This window comes from Plectropomus leopardus, chromosome 16, assembly GCF_026936395.1.
Source record: "Plectropomus leopardus strain MGB_pleo_1.0 chromosome 16, ASM2693639v1, whole genome shotgun sequence".
Lineage (NCBI taxonomy): Eukaryota > Metazoa > Chordata > Actinopteri > Perciformes > Serranidae > Plectropomus > Plectropomus leopardus.
In genome coordinates, this window is record NC_142191.1 from 15,422,478 (window position 1) to 15,441,577 (window position 19,100).

General features: G+C 36.5%; 2 protein-coding genes across 5 annotated transcripts in view; one reads left to right on the forward strand and one right to left on the reverse strand.

Moving 5' to 3' along the window:
* The first annotated feature begins 906 nt into the window (after positions 1-906).
* LOC121955239 (dynein regulatory complex protein 1-like) lies at positions 907-16,927 on the forward strand. Of its 4 annotated transcripts, XR_015779090.1 has the most exons (8): positions 907-1,090; positions 1,303-1,444; positions 1,937-2,026; positions 2,103-2,186; positions 2,306-2,439; positions 3,120-3,261; positions 8,287-8,330; positions 16,294-16,376. XR_015779090.1 is itself a non-coding variant. In XM_088089234.1 (7 exons), the coding sequence occupies exons 1-7, from the start codon at positions 1,017-1,019 to the stop codon at positions 16,353-16,355; spliced, it is 630 nt and encodes a 209-aa protein (XP_087945360.1). In that variant the 5' UTR covers positions 907-1,016; the 3' UTR covers positions 16,356-16,927. The 4 variants fall into 4 exon arrangements, 3 of the variants coding, with proteins under 3 accessions (XP_087945360.1, XP_087945362.1, XP_087945361.1); XM_088089234.1 differs by lacking the exon at positions 3,120-3,261 and having other exon boundaries at positions 16,294-16,927; XM_088089236.1 differs by lacking the exons at positions 8,287-8,330; positions 16,294-16,376 and adding an exon at positions 3,351-3,441.
* The window catches only part of otofa (otoferlin a), a 136,297-nt gene continuing 121,685 nt past the window's right edge, over positions 4,489-19,100 (reverse strand). The window contains exon 47 of the mRNA XM_088089230.1: positions 4,489-4,830. Coding sequence (XP_087945356.1) covers positions 4,644-4,830 — 187 coding nt within the window. The 3' untranslated portion in view covers positions 4,489-4,643. The remainder of the gene's footprint in view (positions 4,831-19,100) is intronic.

The window sequence follows — 19,100 nt, forward strand, 5'->3', positions numbered from 1 at the left end:
TGTTAATTGACCTTTGTAAGTGGGAAGTACAAGCTGCAGGCACAAAACAAAGCCAGCAACCAGCCATTGAAGTGAATTAAATCCATTAGATTAAAAATAATACTCCATAAAATAAAAATTAAGATGAAGATTCAACCAGTAAAAGATACAAAGATGTATACTGGCAATCATAGATAAAAACTGACAATATTGGTTCTGCTGTGCAGCCAGTCCTAAACTTTGCCTTAAGATACAGAATTTGTAACAACCGCTCAGAAGTTTGGAAACAGGATGCTGCCACTAGATGACAGCACCAAGCCGTATATGAAATATCAATTTAGTTCAAATAAACTGAGGCCTTAACAGCATGGCCATATTGAAACACTGTGTTGCCAAAGTGCGTTGTATGAGGTGGTATAAACAGGAGAAAGTGCAGTTTTTAAGATGCAAACAATAAAATGTTATTTTAACATAATAATGAAAAAACAAACATGTCAACAGCATTTCTTTACTTCTTTTTTTTAAAACATTTATGTTTTTGTCAGATCAAATCGGACGTTAGAACAAACAGATGAAAGACCTGCTCACTGTCCCCTTGCTCTCTTTTTTAAAACAAAAAACACAGACAACATCTATTTTGAAAAATAACAAATAAACAAAAAAAAACAAGGGGAATAAAACAGACCTAGGCTCACAAATACAGACATTTGTCAGAGTTTTTAAAATATTTAAAGACTAAATGACTAATTGATTCATCGTGAAAATAATTGGCAGATTAATCGATAATAAAAATAAAAATTAGTGCCCTTATATTGGTCCTTTTGCTGTTTACAAAAACGCCTTTTTGCACGTTAGGCTGCATTAAAGTTTTGAGTTTTAGGAGGGGCACGTGAAGGTAGCGCTCGTCACGCTGTTGCCATAGCAACATGTACAAACACACCGCAGCTACACGTAGCTGCATGTTTTTTTAGCTTCGTTATTTTTTGCAATGTTTAAATGTTTCTATTAATAGTTTTTATACAGCAACAAATCAAACTATGGCAGAAGTTTATAAGGATCTAGAAAAGGCGCCAGAACCCTCTGAGCTGTCAAATCAAGAGTCCAAGCACGGGTAAGTCGGCTGCTTTTTAAAACCTAATTGAGTTTTCAGGAGAAACATTTTACAAAGATGGACAACAAATGCAGCATCCATCAATTTGAACGCGCACAGAAGCAAATAAAGTGAGTCATAATTATCTTGTCTGCTAAAAGAATTACTGACAAAATGTAAACCTACCACTTTTTTTCCTTCTTCTCTTTTAACCCCTTCTTCACTTCGTGCAGGCACTCTGCAGGGAGAGAGACAGACATGGACATGTCCAAAGAGGGGACAGCAGGGCAGAGTGAGAGTGGTGCAGAGGTTTGGGAAGGGAAGCTGTCCATGGAGACACTGAAGAAAGTGATGGAGCAGCTGTGTGATGAGGCGGTGAGAAACAATTATTCATGTTTTTTAAAGGAAGAGTTTATTGAGCAGAGGCTCTTTCAAACAGTGAATTACCTTTTTAATGAGACACCAGCTTCCCTGAAAACTATTTATGAAAATATAGAGGTCTCTTAAACAACATGCCATTTTTTGCCATGTGTTTCTATATCATGGATCCTGCTCAGTTATGTTCATTACTATTATTGATGTATAGCTCATTCATGAGGGTTATTTATCATCGATTCGTTTTGATAAAGTTAAAAGCACACGTGCTATTTTTGACATTACCAGCAGAGCATGGCGGCACAATGTCATTAATTCTCTATCAGGAAAAAAACAAACTCTCACAGACCTACTTAGTCTGCACACCAAATCGCTGTTATTCACTTCTATGTTTTGTAATCACTATACACACATTTTTAAAAAACACAACAAGGATCCCTCTCCCCCATGTGACAAGTATCTTCAGCTCGGCGTTCCTTCCTTCTTTCTCAGGAGTTTCTGATAGACGATGAACTCCTGAACCTGCTGGCTCCCCTGGAGAAGGAGAAGCAGACCGTTGTGAAGCTGGACTCTCTACTTTGTGTGAGTTTCTGATTAATGCATCACTGTGCTGTTGGACTGTATGAAGCAAATACTGAACAACCTGTTTTTTTTTCAGTCTCTTGGCCTTGAAGAGGAGGATGTGCCCAAGTTGGCTCATTTCTTATTGAAGTACGAACAGCAGCAGAGAGAGCGGACTGAGGTGGGGAAGGAAAGAGATGCAGTGGATGGATGCTTGTACAAAATATGGCATTGAATCTTTGATAAACAAGATGATTATAATTAAACAATTTGTTCGTTGTGCGCTTTTTCTGCCTGCAGGATATTTGTGTTGAGTTTGATGAATACAGCAACAAGGCAGAGGAAGTGGAGACACATCTGAGCTCTGAACTCATTCATCCTAACCATGTTGTGCCCGCTCTAAAAAGCTTCCTTCAGCAGCACGTGAGGACAAGGTAAGACCACAGATACACACCTTTAAAGGTAGAGTGAGTAGGATTTAGCCAGAAATGGAATATAATATAATAGGTTTATTTTTAGTGTAAAATCACCTGAAAATAAGAACTGTTGTGTTTTCTTTACCTTAGAATTAGACATTTACATCTTCAAAGGGAGTGGGTCCTTGTCTATGGAGATTGCTGTGTTGCACAGCCGTGTTTCTACAGTAGCCCAGAAAGGACAAACTAATCTCTGGCTCTAGATAGGGTTATTTGCGTTGCCACGTTGGCCACCGTAGTTAAATCCCCCTTCATGACAAGCAGAGCAGCTTCAGAAAAACACAAATTTTTCAACCTAAACTGCTTTATCAGTGTTTTTACTGGTTTTAGTCATCTGGTCTGTTTGTTAAAAACCTCCTGAACAATGAAGACGGAGGGAATCGTAAGTGAGGAAATTTAGGTGCTTGCAATCTGCAATATGTAATCACCACTGGATGTCACCATATCCCTAAATCTAACACACTGTTCCTTCAAACCACCTTCTGGATTTCTCTCCATCATGTATGCACTTCCATGCCAATAGAGGCTGTATCATGGTGGTTAAAAGGACTGTTTGTAAAGTCTGAATATGAAACCATGAGATACAATGGTATTTCTCTATGAATATGTGATGCTTATGTGTTCCAGGTGCTTTCTAGGGGAGCGATCAGTCCGCCAACATCACAGTTTTCATATAAAAACCTGGCATACTTCAGAATCTTACGGGGAGAGTATGGGCAATATCATCTCTGACGACAAAGTGAAACCTTTGGACGACACAGAACTCACTAAACAGTACCAGTAATTAACAGCTTCACACACACACACACACACACACACACACAAAGCAAACATCCATCTGTACACAAATGTTTTGTTTTTGTTTCCAGTGTGGTCCTGGCAGACATCTCTGAGCTGTGCTGCAACATTCTCCCACCTCATAAGTGTGTGTGTGTCTGTGTGTGTCTGTGTGTGTGTGTGCTCCTGTCTTCTGTGTGGTAGTTTGTTTCATGTGTCACAACGTTTTTCAGATAATGAAAGAGAGGAACTTCTCTAACAGTAGTTCAGGAAATTGCAAAGCTCTATTGAACTAATCAATAAAAAGTCAGTCAATAGAATGTTAACCAGTTTAACAAATATTATGCCCAGCTCATCTTTAAAGTTGCTCATTGCTCATTTTGTGGTTAATTTTTGTATTTTGGGTATTTACTAGAACATGTTTACATGCTGTCATGTTCAAAAACAGTATTTTTCTCACACATTATGCCTGAATCTATCTGCATTTACCCTCTCTTGGAAACAAGTCTGTTTGAGCCCCCGTCCCAGTTGGTCGGTATTTCAGGGTCTTCCATATCTGCGCTGTGTTGTTTTGTTATTATCTGTGAAAAACTAAATCTACCGGCACAGAAACTAAACAATGTACCACTATGCACAGGACCACAGCAAACCATATTTTAGCTACCTAAAAACAGGGTAAACTATATTTAAATATTTGCTCTGCTTTACCTAACACATAAACCAGTCAAGGCCGCAGTAGACCAGCAAGCAAGCAGGAAATGTAAATATATGAAAGTTGCACTTTTTTTATGGAACCTTTAAATATTTTTTAGATGCCAGAAATTCGCTGTTTCCAGCATTTTAAATGTAAAGACTTTCTGCTTTACTTCGTCATATTTAAATAGTAAATTGAATATATGAAAGTTTGGACTGTTGGTAGGGCAACACAAAGAATAGCAAGACATTAGCAGGGGGTGTGGGAACTGCACATTTTTAATTATTTTCTGACATTTTACAAACCAAAAGATAAATCCATTAATCATAAAAATACTTGGCAGATTAAACAATATTGAAAATATTTATAAGTGGCAAACCAAGTGTAATGAACTTATCCATAAATCTAAAAACTATCAACTTTGATTATCTGATGGCACATAGCTTGAGATGCCATAATCCAAAATTAATTTAGAATCAGCAGAACTGGGACAGTGTGTGAAATTATCAGAGCAAAATGATTTATTCTCATTGTAAAATAAAGACTTTATTGCATCATGTTGTGATTGCAGTTTTTAATTTTCCAGTCCCAGAAGAAAAATACAGGGGGACAAATAACTGTATCAATAGAAAGATAAACAACAGTTGATACGGGATACAAAGTGCATACGAAACAGTACAGTTCAGTGGTTTTATCCAGCAGAGTTGAAGAGTTTATGGCTAATCTCTGAGGGGAATGAGTAAAAGAGCAGAGCCAGGAAGAGCAAACCCAGCACAGCAGCCAGCAGCACCACACAGTGCAGCCGGTAGTGCCTCCAGGCCAGGAGACACACCGTCCTCAGCGGGCTCAGCAGCCACGACATGCTGCTGCTGGGACGGCTGCAGAGACATTCAGAGATGAGACATTCATTATTTACATGCAGAGACAACTGAGGAACATGTCACTTGAAGAGACAAATGACTGATAATAAATTGACTTGTGTGACTGTAAATTTTTTTAAAATTTGATATCATTTTGATAATATACATAATATACTATGACTTTTTAACTATTTTAAAAAAATACTATGCTTTGACTTTATGCCATTTTTTTCAGTTTTTTTGACATGCTATACTATGACTTTTTGGACATGCTAATACTGTGACTTTTTCAACAGCTGTTTCGACATACTATACTATGACATTTGTTTGACATACTATACTGTTGGATTTTTAAAAATCTTTTTTAACATATAGTGTGACATTTTCAACAAGCTGTACAATGACTTTTTCAACTTTTCTTGACATTTACCATGACTATTTTGGACATGCTATGATATTGTTTTTTGAACACTTAGTTTGGCATGCTAATATATGTGGTTTTTTTTTTGACGTAGTATACTAAGACTTTTTTGCCATTTCATTTGACAGAATATACAAGGAGTTTTTCAGCAGTTTTTCAACATTGTATACTAATACATTTGAACAGCTGCTTCCAAATACCATGCTTTGCTTTTGTTCAACATATTATACTTTGACTTTTTAATGTTTGTTTTGACATGCTATAATGTGAGTTTTTTGGACATCACCACCATAACTGCACAAAAGAGGATATCATTTTGAGCTCAAGCATTGTGTGTTGGTTTAGCTCAGTTACTTGAGCTTTTGGTTAGAGTACAAGAGATCGCGGGATCGAGTCTTTTGCTCTGATAAAAACTTACCTGACTACTGGCTCGACTCATCTATCAGTCTACTTTTCTACAGATGTCACCACTGCGAGAAGGCAAAAGAGCACTTTAATTTCAACTCTGGGAAGTGTTCAGAGGTTTAGCTCAGTACATCACTTGTGTGGTTGGAAAGTGAGAGATTACTGGTTCAAATCTTACCAGAAATATTTTCTTTTTTCTTATGCCGTAAAATTTAATTAGGTGGTAGATTCATTCAGTTTAAACACTTGTTGTGATATTGCCGATCAAATTAGGCGCGTAAAGCTGAGTGATTTGACGTTTTAGACAATAAATAAGGTAAAGCGGTCCAGAAACAGGTAAAAGCAGTATTGTCAGATGCCTCTGTCAAAATCAAGGAATATCAGCCGGGCTCATCTATCAGTCAACTTTCGACAGACGTCGCTGCCGATACTGAATTTTGCCCTGGAAAAAACTTTGTTGATTATCGGCTCCATCCATCTATCGGTCCAACTTCCTAAAGATGTCACCACTGTAACTGAGCAAAAGATTTCTTCAGTTTCATTCTAAAAAATTGTCTAATTGACTAAACCATTGAATAACTGTGCGGGAGATCGCTGGTTTGAGTTGTACCGGAAATACTTTATTTTATTTATGCCGTAAAAGTTAATTTGGCGGTAGATTCATACAATTTAAACACTTGCTGTGATATTGCTGATCAAATTAGTCACATAAAGTTGAGTGATATATTGTTTTTGACAATATATGAGGTAAAGTGGCCCTGAAACAGGTAAAACCAGTATCGGAAGGTGCGTCTGTCGAAATCAAGAAATATCGGCTGGGCTCATCTATCAGTCGACTTTCGACAGACGCACCTGCTGATACTGAATTTTGCCTGAAAAGAACTTAATCAACTTCCAGCTCTACTCATCCATCAGTCGCCACTGCAACTAAGTATAAAGACATGTCAATTTTGCGTCAGCAAAGCCTCTGGACATTTGGCTCAGTGGACTGAACATTTGGTTAGAATGCGAAGGGTCAGCGGTTCGAGTTGCATTGGAAATACTTTATTTTATTTCTGCCGTAAAATTTAATTTGGCGGTAGATTCATACAGTTTAAACACTTGCTGTGATATTGCTGATTGATCAAATTAGGCACGTAAAGTTGAGTGATATATTGTTTTTGACAATAAATAAGGTGAAGTGGTCCCGGAACAGGTAAAAGCAGTATCGGCAGGTGAGTCTGTCGAAATCAAGAAATATCGGCTGGACTCATCTATCAGTCAACTTTCGACAGACGTTGCTGCCGATACTGATTTTGTCCTGGAAAAAACTTAGTTGACTGTCAGCTCCACTCATATAGCAGTCACCACCATAACTAAGAATAAATATATGTTAAGTTTAGATTAGGTAAATGTTATGAGATTTAGCTCAGTGGACTAAACATTTAGATACAATGCAAGGGATCGCAGGTTCGAATCTCATGGTAAACACTTAATTTTTTTATGCTGTAAAATTTAATTTGGCATTAGATTCACACAGTTTAAAAACTTGTTGTGATATTGCCAAACACATTAGGCACGTAAAGGTGAGTGATTCTGTGAACTTAGTTGATTATCAGCTTGACTCATATTTCTAGGGACTTTTCCTCAGATGTTAGTGACAACAAATGAGGTGAATGACAAAATCTTGTCATGGAGTTTGGTTCAGTAGATTATTTGTTTGGTTAGTATGCTAAAAACGCTGGTACAAGTCTTTGTAGAAATAATTTATTTTATTTATGCTGTAAAATATGACTTGGCTGTAAATTCATATACAGTCTAGACACTGATTGTGATATTACTGACAAATCAAGGCACGTAAAGTTGAGTGAATAAAGTCATAGTTTAGTATGTTGTCCAGAATATCACAAAAAAGTCATAGTATAGTATGTCATCCACAATAGTATAAAAAAAAAACTCATACCATAGTATGCTGTTCAAAATAGCATAAAAAAGTCATACTATAGTATGTTGTCCAAAGTAGCATTAAAAAAGTCAAACTATAGTAGTGTATAAAATAGCATAAAAAATCATAGACAACATACTATGCTGTGACTGTTTTACGCTATTTTGGACGAGATAATTTTTGTTGTTATTTTGTACGATGTACAATACAAGCAGATCTTCGAGGACCGTGCGTCCACTTCCCAAACCTCCAGGAACAGATCCAGGGCCAGAGTGATGTTTTCCTTATGTTGACTTCACAGACAAGCTGATTAGTAACTTCAGTCAACAATTCCACAGCTTCAGGCTCGGCAAGCATCTCCTCTTGCTAATCCAGAATCCATTTATCATCAGATACGCCATAGGATTTTCAAAGGAGGTGACACAGACCTTCAAGTAGGTGCATACTGGATCTTTACAGCTAGACCTCACTGATCTGCAAGCAGATGTGCAGAGCATTTTGAAGCATTGGACACCACTACTTTTTGGCTACAGACTGTATCTCAGACTGTTGTCCATGGTCTAACCATAGTAGCACTTCACACCTTGACCATGTTTGGATTGACTTACAGCTGTGAGACCCTTCTCTGTTATGAACATCATCAAAAAGTACTGTTCCAGGCTAACCAATGAGCACCTCCATATATGCATGAGAATGCTACTAACATGCCAATTTCTCTCACTAGGAATGGAAGAAGAAGAACAGAGTGTGAAGAGAAGAGAAAATCAGGTACTTAAAGCTCCGTTTGCACTTTTTTCTTAAAGAGAAACTTTCTTTTGTTTAGTCAGAAGATTTATTTTGCTTTCTTTCACTTAAAATGTAGGCCTTAATTTTGTGCCTGTTTAATTTTACTTGAATTGAAGGCCTTAAGTGGCAAATGAAGGCTTTAAGTGGCTGTTTTATTTTACTGAAAATGCAGGCCTCAAAAAGCTGTTTTAAGAGATTGTTCAAAGTGCAGTATGTTAAAATTGTTGAACATCCACAAAAAATATTATTAAAATGGTATGGAATTGTACCTTGATAATTTTATTCGGTAAACATTATGAGGTTCAGTTATTAGGTTATGAAGTTATTTTGAAATTTTTCCCTTCTATACCGTTTTTGGTCATTTTTTTCGACATGTGAAACTATAATGTTTTTGCCTATTTTTGCGACATTCTATGCTATGACATTTTTTGACGGCACACTATTTTATGTGCTTCTTGACTGTTTTTGGGACATGTCATTTTTTTGACATTTTTGCCATACTATAGCCTTGCTGTTTTGGTCATTTTTTCGACATGCTATATTATTGTGTTTTTGGCTATTTTTTGCAAGTTTTAATGCAATGGCGTGTCTCAGCACGCTATTTTATGCTGTTTTGAGGTGTTTTCAGGTATTTCTGGGGACATGTCATTTTTTGAAATTTTTGCCATACTATAGCCTTGCTTTTTTGGTCATTTTTTCGACATGCTGTTTTAGGTTGTTTTTGGCAATTTTTTTGCAAGTTTTAATGCAATGGCGTGTCTCAGCACGCTATTTCATGCTGTTTTCAGGTGTTTGTCAGGTGTTTTTGGGACATGTCATTTTTTGAAATTTTTGCCATACTATGGCCTTGCTTTTTTGGTCATTTATTCGACATGCTGTTTTAGGTTATTTTTTGCCATTTTTTGAAAGTTTTAATGCAATGGTGTCTGTCAGCACGCTATTTTATGTTGTTCTGACGTATTTTTAGCTGTTTTTGGGACATGTCATTTTTTGACATTTTTGCCATACTATAGCCTTGCTTTTTTGGTCATTTTTTCGACATGCTGTTTTAGGTTGTTTTTTGCCATTTTCTGCACGTTTTAATGCTATGGCGTGTCTCAGCACGCTATTTCATGCTGTTCTGATGTGTTTTTCAGGTGTTTTTGGGACATGTCATTTTTTGAAATTTTTGCCATACTATAGCCTTGCTTTTTTGGTCATTTTTTCGAGATGCTGTTTTAGGTTGTTTTTGGCCATTTTTTGCAAGTTTTAATGCAATGGCGTGTCTCAGCACGCTATTTCATGCTGTTTTGAGGTGTTGTCAGGTGTTTTTGGGACATGTCATTTTTTGAAATTTTTGCCGTACTATAGCCTTGCTTTTTTGGTCATTTATTCGACATGCTGTTTTAGGTTATTTTTTGCCATTTTTTGAAAGTTTTAATGCAATGGCGTGTCTCAGCACGCAATTTCATGTTGTTCTGACGTATTTTTAGCTGTTTTTGGGACATGTCATTTTTTGACATTTTTGCCATACAATAGCCTTGCTTTTTTGGTCATTTTTTCGACATGCTGTTTTTAGTTGTTTTTTGCCATTTCTTGCAAGTTCTAATGCTATGGCGTGTCTCAGCACGCTATTTTATGCTGTTGTGAGGTGTTTTCAGCTGTTTTTGGGACACGTCATTTTTTGACATTTTTGCCATACTATAGCCTTGCTTTTTTGGTCATTTTTTCGACATGCTGTTTTTAGTTGTTTTTTGCCATTTTCTGCACGTTTTAATGCTATGGCGTGTCTAAGCACGCAATTTCATGTTGTTCTGACGTATTTTTAGCTGTTTTTGGGACATGTCATTTTTTGACATTTTTGCCATACTATAGCCTTGCTTTTTTGGTCATTTTTTCGACATGCTGTTTTAGGTTGTTTTTGGCCATTTTTGCAAGGTTTAATGCAATGGCGTGTCTCAGCACGCTATTTCATGCTGTTTTGAAGTGTTGTCAGGTGTTTTTGGGACATGTCATTTTTTGAAATTTTTGCCGTACTATAGCCTTGCTTTTTTGGTCATTTATTCGACATGCTGTTTTAGGTTGTTTTTGGCCATTTTTTTGCAAGTTTTAATGCAATGGCGTGTCTCAACACGCTATTTCATGCTGTTTTGAGGTGTTGTCAGGTGTTTTTGGGACATGTCATTTTTTGAAATTTTTGCCATACTATAGCCTTGCTTTTTTGGTCATTTATTCGACATGCTGTTTTAGGTTATTTTTTGCCATTTTTTGAAAGTTTTAATGCAATGGCGTGTCTCAGCACGCAATTTCATGTTGTTCTGATGTATTTTTAGCTGTTTTTGGGACATGTCATTTTTTGAAATTTTTGCCATACTATAGCCTTGCTTTTTTGGTCGTTTATTCGACATGCTGTTTTAGGTTGTTTTTGGCCATTTTTTGCAAGGTTTAATGCAATGGCGTGTCTCAGCACGCTATTTCATGCTGTTTTGAAGTGTTGTCAGGTGTTTTTGGGACATGTCATTTTTGAAATTTTGCCGTACTATAGCCTTGCTTTTTTGGTCATTTATTCGACATGCTGTTTTAGGTTATTTTTTGCCATTTTTTGAAAGTTTTAATGCAATGGCGTGTCTCAGCACGCAATTTCATGTTGTTCTGATGTATTTTTAGCTGTTTTTGGGACATGTCATTTTTTGAAATTTTTGCCATACTATAGCCTTGCTTTTTTGGTCATTTATTCGACATGCTGTTTTAGGTTATTTTTTGCCATTTTTTGAAAGTTTTAATGCAATGGTGTCTGTCAGCACGCTATTTTATGTTGTTCTGACGTATTTTTAGCTGTTTTTGGGACATGTCATTTTTTGACATTTTTGCCATACAATAGCCTTGCTTTTTTGGTCATTTTTTCGACATGCTCTTTTAAGTTGTTTTTTTGCCATTTCTTGCAAGTTCTAATGCTATGGCGTGTCTCAGCACGCTATTTCATGCTGTTTTGAGGTGTTGTCAGGTGTTTTTGGGACATGTCATTTTTTGAAATTTTTGCCGTACTATAGCCTTGCTTTTTTGGTCATTTATTCGACATGCTGTTTTAGGTTGTTTTTGGCCATTTTTTTGCAAGTTTTAATGCAATGGCGTGTCTCAGCACGCTATTTTATGCTGTTGTGAGGTGTTTTCAGCTGTTTTTGGGACACGTCATTTTTTGCCATTTTTGCCATACTATAGCCTTGCTTTTTTGGTCATTTTTTCGACATGCTGTTTTTAGTTGTTTTTTGCCATTTTTTGCACGTTTTAATGCTATGGCGTGTCTCAGCACGCAATTTCATGTTGTTCTGACGTATTTTTAGCTGTTTTTGGGACATGTCATTTTTTGAAATTTTTGCCATACTATAGCCTTGCTTTTTTGGTCATTTTTTGCACGTTTTAATGCAATGGCGTGTCTCAGCACGCTATTTTATGCTGTTGTGAGGTGTTTACAGCTGTTTTTGGGACATGTCATTTTTTGACATTTTTGCCATACCATAGCCTTGCTTTTTTGGTCATTTTTTTCGACATGTTGTTTTAGGTTGTTTTTTGCCATGTTTTGCACGTTTTAATGATATGACGTGTCTCAGCACGCTATTTTATGCTGTTTTCAGGTGTTTTCAGCTGTTTTTGGGACTTGTCATTTTTTGACATTTTTGCAATACCATAGCCTTGCTTTTTTGGTCATTTTTTCGACATGCTGTTTTAGGTTGTTTTTTGCCATTTTTTGCAAGTTTTAATGCTATGGCGTGTCTCAGCACGCAATTTCATGTTGTTCTGACGTATTTTTAGCTGTTTTTGGGACATGTCATTTTTTGACATTTTTGCCATACTATAGCCTTGCTTTTTTGGTCATTTTTTTCGACATGCTGTTTTAGGTTGTTTTTTGTCATTTTTTGCAAGTTTTAATGCTATGGCGTGTCTCAGCACGCTATTTTATGCTGTTGTGAGGTGTTTACAGCTGTTTTTGGGACATGTCATTTTTTGACATTTTTGCCATACTATAGCCTTGCTTTTTTGGTCATTTTTTTTGACATGCTGTTTTAGGTTGTTTTTTGTCATTTTTTGCAAGTTTTAATGCTATGGCGTGTCTCAGCACGCTATTTCATGCTGTTGTGAGGTGTTTTCAGCTGTTTTTGGGACATGTCATTTTTTGATATTTCTGCCATACTATAGCCTTGCTTTTTTGGTCATTTTTTCGACATGCTGTTTTAGGTTATTTTTTGCCATTTTTTGCACGTTTCAATGCTATGGCGTGTCTCAGCACGCTATTTTATGCTGTTGTGAGGTGTTTTCAGCTGTTTTTGGGACATGTCATTTTTTGACATTTTTGCCTTACTATAGCCTTGCTTTTTTGGTTACTTTTTCGACATGCTGTTTTAGGTTGTTTTTTGCAATTTTTTGCAAGTTTTAATGCTATGGCGTGTCTCAGCATGCTATTTCATGCTGTTGTGAGGTGTTTTCAGCTGTTTTTGGGACATGTCATTTTTTGACATTTTTGCCATACTATAGCCTTGCTTTTTTGGTCATTTTTTTCGACATGCTGTTTCAGGTTGTTTTTGGCCATTTTTTGCAAGTTTTAATGCTATGGCGTGTCTCAGCACGCAATTTCATGTTGTTCTGACATATTTTTAGCTGTTTTTGGGACATGTCATTTTTTGACATTTCTGCCATACTATAGCCTTGCTTTTTTGGTCATTTTTTCGACATGCTGTTTTAAGTTGTTTTTGGCCATTTGTTGCACGTTTTAATGCTATGGCGTGTCTCAGCACGCTATTTCATGTTGTTCTGACATATTTTCAGTTGTTTTTGGGACATGTCATTTTTTGACATTTTTGCCATACTATAGCCTTGCTTTTTTGGTCATTTTTTTGACATGCTGTTTTAGGTTGTTTTTTGTCATTTTTTGCAAGTTTTAATGCTATGGCGTGTCTCAGCACGCTATTTTATGCTGTTTTCAGGTGTTTTCAGCTGTTTTTGGGACATGTCCTTTTTTGACATTTTTGCCATACTATAGCCTTGCTTTTTTGGTCATTTTTTCGACATGCTGTTTTAGGTTGTTTTTTTGCTATTTTTTGCAAGTTTTAACGCTATGGCGTGTCTCAGCATGCTATTTCATGCTGTTCTGACGTATTTTCAGTTGTTTTTGGGACATGTCATTTTTTGACATTTTTCCCATACAATAGCCTTGCTTTTTTGGTCATTTTTTCGACATGCTGTTTTAGGTTGTTTTTTTGCCATTTTTTGAAAGTTTTAATGCCATGGTGTGTCTCAGCACGCTATTTTATGCTGTTTTCAGGTGTTTTCAGCTGTTTTGGTTACATGTCATTTTTTGACATTTTTGCCATACTATAGCCTTGCTGTTTTGGTCATTTTTTCGACATGCTGTTTTAGGTTATTTTTTGCCATTTTTTGAAAGTTTTAATGCTATGGTGTGTCTCAGCACGCAATTTCATGCTGTTCTGACCTATATTTAGCAGTTTTTGGGACATGTCATTTTTTGAAATGTTTGCCATACTATAGCCTTGCTTTTTTGGTCATTTTTTCGACATGCTGTTTTAGGTTGTTTTTTGTCATTTTTTGCAAGTTTTAATGCTATGGCGTGTCTCAGCACGCAATTTCATGCTGTTCTGACGTATTTTTAGCTGTTTTTGGGACATGTCATTTTTTGAAATGTTTGCCATACTATAGCCTTGCTGTTTTGGTCATTTTTTTGACATGCTATATTATTGTGTTTTTGGCCATTTTTTGCAAGTTTTAATGCTATGGCGTGTCTCAGCACGCAATTTCATGCTGTTCTGACGTATTTTTAGCTGTTTTTGGGACATGTCATTTTTTTAATTTTTTGTCATACTATAGCCTTCCTTTTTTGGTCATTTTTCGACATGCTGTTTTAGGTTATTTTTGCCATTTTTGAAAGTTTTAATACTATGGTGTCTGTCAGCACGCTATTTTATGTTGTTCTGACGTATTTTTAGCTGTTTTTGGGACATGTCATTTTTTGCCATTTTTGCCATACTATAGCCTTGCTTTTTTGGTCATTTTTTCGACATGCTGTTTTTAGTTGTTTTTTGCCATTTTTTGCATGTTTTAATGCTATGGCGTTTCTCAGCACGCAATTTCATGTTGTTCTGACGTATTTTTAGCTGTTTTTGGGACATGTCATTTTTTGACATTTTTGCCATACTATAGCCTTGCTTTTTTGGTCATTTTTTCGACATGCTGTTTTAGGTTGTTTTTTGCCATTTTTTGCAAGTTTTAATGCTATGGCGTGTCTTAGCACGCTATTTTATGCTGTTGTGAGGTGTTTTCAGCTGTTTTTGGGACATGTCATTTTTTGACATTTTTGCCATACTATAGCCTTGCTGTTTTGGTCATTTTTTCGACATGCTGTTTTAGGTTGTTTTTGGCCATTTTTTGCAAGTTTTAATGCTATGGCGTGTCTCAGCACGCAATTTCATGTTATTCTGACGTATTTTTAGCTGTTTTTGGGACATGTCATTTTTTGAAATTTTTGCCATACTATAGCCTTGCTTTTTTGGTCATTTTTTCGACATGCTGTTTTAGGTTGTTTTTTGTCATTTTTTGCAAGTTTTAATGCTATGGCGTGTCTCAGCACGCTATTTTATGCTGTTTTCAGGTGTTTTCAGCTGTTTTTGGGACATGTCATTTATTGACATTTTTGCCATACAATAGCCTTGCTTTTTTGGTCATTTTTTCGACATGCTGTTTTAAGTTGTTTTTGGCCATTTTTTGCAAGTTTTAATGCTATGGCGTGTCTCAGCACACTATTTTATGCTGTTGTGAGGTGTTTTCAGCTGTTTTTGGGACACGTCATTTTTTGACATTTTTGCCATACTATAGCCTTGCTTTTTTGGTTACTTTTTCGACATGCTGTTTTAGGTTGTTTTTTGCAATTTTTTGAAAGTTTTAATGCTATGGCGTGTCTCAGCATGCTATTTCATGCTGTTCTGACGTATTTTCAGTTGTTTTTGGGACATGTCATTTTTTGACATTTTTGCCATACTATAGCCTTGCTTTTTTGGTTACTTTTTCGACATGCTGTTTTAGGTTGTTTTTTTGCCATTTTTTGAAAGTTTTAATGCCATGGTGTGTCTCAGCACGCTATTTTATGCTGTTTTCAGGTGTTTTCAGCTGTTTTGGTTACATGTCATTTTTTGAAATGTTTGCCATACAATAGCCTTGCTTTTTTGGTCATTTTTTTGACATGCTGTTTTAGGTTGTTTTTTTGCCATTTTTTGCACGTTTTAATGCTATGGCGTGTCTCAGCATGCTATTTTATGCTGTTGTGAGGTGTTTTCAGGTGTTTTTGGGACATGTAATTTTTTGACTTTTTTGCCATACTATAGCCTTGCTTTTTTGGTCATTTTTTCGACGTGCTATATTATTGTGTTTTTGGCCATTTTTTGCAAGTTTTAATGCTATGGCGTGTGTCAGCACGCTATTTCATGGTGTTCTGATGTGTTTTCAGCTGTTTTTGGGACATGTCAGTTTTTGACGTTTTGCCACACTATAGCCTTGCTTTTTTGGTCATTTTTTTGACATGCTGTTTTAAGTTTGTTTTTTGCCATTTTTTGCAAGTTTTAGTGCTATGGCGTGTCTCAGCACTGTATTTCATGCTGTTCTGATGTGTTTTCAGCTGTTTTTGGGACATGTAATTGTTTCACATTTTTGCCATACTATAGCCTTGCTGTTTTGGTGATTTTTTCGACATGCCATATTATTGTATTCTTGGCCATTTTTGCAATATTCTATGCTACAATATGATTTGGCACACTATTTTATGTGTTTTTTTTCATTTCATTCATTCATATTTAAGTCGTAATTGCTCATCAGTGACTTGAGGATCCTCATTAAGTGCTTATCCTTTTTTCACCACCTTGGGTCTGTTGAACTGCATAACGCTAATCCCATTACCTCTCTGGAGCATTCCTGCTCCCTTGTTTCCTAGCTTTCCTGGATCCTGGCAGCAAACCTGGCTGTACCTGATCGTGGTGATATCTGTGCTGGCGCTGTGACCATGACTTGGTTGTGCTTGTGCTGTGGCTGCACTGATACTGTACCCCCCGCTCGCCCTGATCGTGGTCTTGGTCCTGGTTGCGCCAATGCTGTGATCATGCCTTTGGACACCTCCCTATCAATATACGCATGAGACTCTAATCAACACCCACAATATCATCATAGAGTGCATTAGATAATGTAACACGTATCGTTATTGTAATATGACATGAGACTGTTTCCAATATTGCTGTGCCTCTCTTCCCCTCTCCTCCCCCCTCTCTTTCTCTTTCCTTTTTGTCACAGTTGTATTTCATTTGTTATGTACGACATCTATTGCACGTCTGTCTGTCCTGGAGGAGGGATCCCTCATCATCCTCTGCCACTCGTCCTGAGGTTTCTTACCTTTTTTCCCCGTTACAGGGGTTCTTTTTTGGGAGTTTTTCCTAGGGAGATGTCAGGGTCTAAGGGCAGAGGGATGTTGTACACTGTAAAGCCCACTGAGGCAAACAATGTTTTGTGATAATGGACTCTATAATTAAAATTGACTTGACTTGACTTTTTGGGTCATTTTTTTAACATGCAAAATTGTGATATTCTTGGCTGTTTTTGCTATATTCTATGCTACAACATGTTTTGGGACACTATTTTATGTGCTTTTTGACTGTTTTCAGCTGTTGTTGGGACATGTCATTTTTTGACATTTTTGCCATACTATAGCCTTGCTGTTTTGGTCATTTTTTCGACATGCTTTTTTAGGTTGTTTTTTGCCATTCTTTGCAAGTTTTAATGCTATGGCGTGTCTCAGCATGCTATTTCATGCTGTTCTGATGTGTTTTCAGCTGTTTTTGGGACATGTCATTTTTTGACATTTTTGCCATACTATAGCCTTGCTGTTTTGGTCATTTTTTTGACATGCTATATTATTGTGTTTTTGGCCATTTTTTGCAAGTTTTAATGCTATGGCGTGTCTCAGCATGCTATTTCATGCTGTTCTGATGTGTTTTCAGCTGTTTTTGGGACATGTCATTTTTTGACATTTTTGCCATACTATAGCCTTGCTGTTTTGGTCATTTTTTTGACATGCTATATTATTGTGTTTTTGGCCATTTTTTGCAAGTTTTAATGCTATGGCGTGTCTCAGCACGCTATTTTATGCTGTTTTCAGGTGTTTTCAGCTGTTTTTGGGACATGTCATTTTTGACATTTTGCCATACTATAGCCTTGCTGTTTTGGTCATTTTTTAGACATGCTATATTATTGTGTTTTTGGCCATTTTTGCAAGTTTTAATGCTATGGCGTGTCTCAGCACGCTATTTCATGCTGTTGTGAGGTGTTTTCAGCTGTTTTTGGGACATGTCATTTTGACATTTTGCCATACTATAGCCTTGCTGTTTTGGTCATTTTTTAGACATGCTGTTTTAGGTTGTTTTTTGTCATTTTTTGCACGTTTTAATGCTATGGCGTGTCTCAGCATGTTATTTTATGCTGTTCTGATGTGTTTTCAGCTGTTTTTGGGACATGTCATTTTTTGACATTTTTGCCATACTATAGCCTTGCTGTTTTGGTCATTTTTTTGACATGCTATATTATTGTGTTTTTGGCAATTTTTGGAAGTTTTAATGCTATGGCGTGTCTCAGCACGCTATTTCATGCTGTTCTGACCTATATTTAGCAGTTTTTGGGACATGTCATTTTTTGACATTTTTGCCATACTATAGCCTTGGTTTTTTGGTCATTTTTTCGACATGCTGTTTTAGGTTGTTTTTGGCCATTTTTTGCAAGTTTTAATGCTATGGCGTGTCTCAGCATGTTATTTTATGCTGTTCTGATGTGTTTTCAGCTGTTTTTGGGACATGTCATTTTGACATTTTTGCCATACTATAGCCTTGCTGTTTTGGTCATTTTTCGACATGCTTTTTTAGGTTGTTTTTGCCATTCTTTGCAAGTTTTAATGCTATGGCGTGTCTCAGCACGCTATTTCATGCTGTTTTCAGGTGTTTTCAGGTGTTTTGGGGACATGTCATTTTTTGACATTTTTGCCATACTATAGCCTTGCTTTTTTGGTCATTTTTTCAACATGCTGTTTTAGGTTGTTTTTTGCCATTTTTTGCAAGTTTTAATGCTATGGCGTGTCTCAGCACGCAATTTCATGTTGTTCTGACGTATTTTTAGCTGTTTTTGGGACATGTCATTTTTTGACATTTTTGCCATACTATAGCCTTGCTTTTTTGGTCATTTTTTCGACATGCTGTTTTAGGTTGTTTTTTGTCATTTTTTGCACGTTTTAATGCTATGGCGTGTCTCAGCATGTTATTTTATGCTGTTCTGATGTGTTTTCAGCTGTTTTTGGGACATGTCATTTTGACATTTTGCCATACTATAGCCTTGCTGTTTTGGTCATTTTTTGACATGCTATATTATTGTGTTTTGGCCATTTTTGCAAGTTTTAATGCTATGGCGTGTCTCAGCACGCTATTTTATGCTGTTTTCAGGTGTTTTCAGCTGTTTTTGGGACATGTCATTTTTTGACATTTTTGCCATACTATAGCCTTGCTGTTTTGGTCATTTTTTCGACATGCTATATTATTGTGTTTTTGGCCATTTTTTGCAAGTTTTAATGCTATGGCGTGTCTCAGTACGCTATTTTATGCTGTTGTGAGGTGTTTTCAGTTGTTGTTGGGACATGTCATTTTTTGACATTTTTGCCATACTATAGCCTTGCTGTTTTGGTCA

Bases quoted from the DNA above. Each gene is read 5' to 3' on its own strand.
- LOC121955239 (XM_088089234.1), top strand. From the start codon at position 1,017: ATGGCAGAAGTTTATAAGGATCTAGAAAAGGCGCCAGAACCCTCTGAG. The intron at 1,091-1,302 runs GTAAGTCGGCTG...CACTTCGTGCAG, and splicing joins AATCAAGAGTCCAAGCACGG to GCACTCTGCAGGGAGAGAGA. The intron at 8,331-16,293 runs GTACTTAAAGCT...ACCTCTCTGGAG, and splicing joins TGAAGAGAAGAGAAAATCAG to CATTCCTGCTCCCTTGTTTC.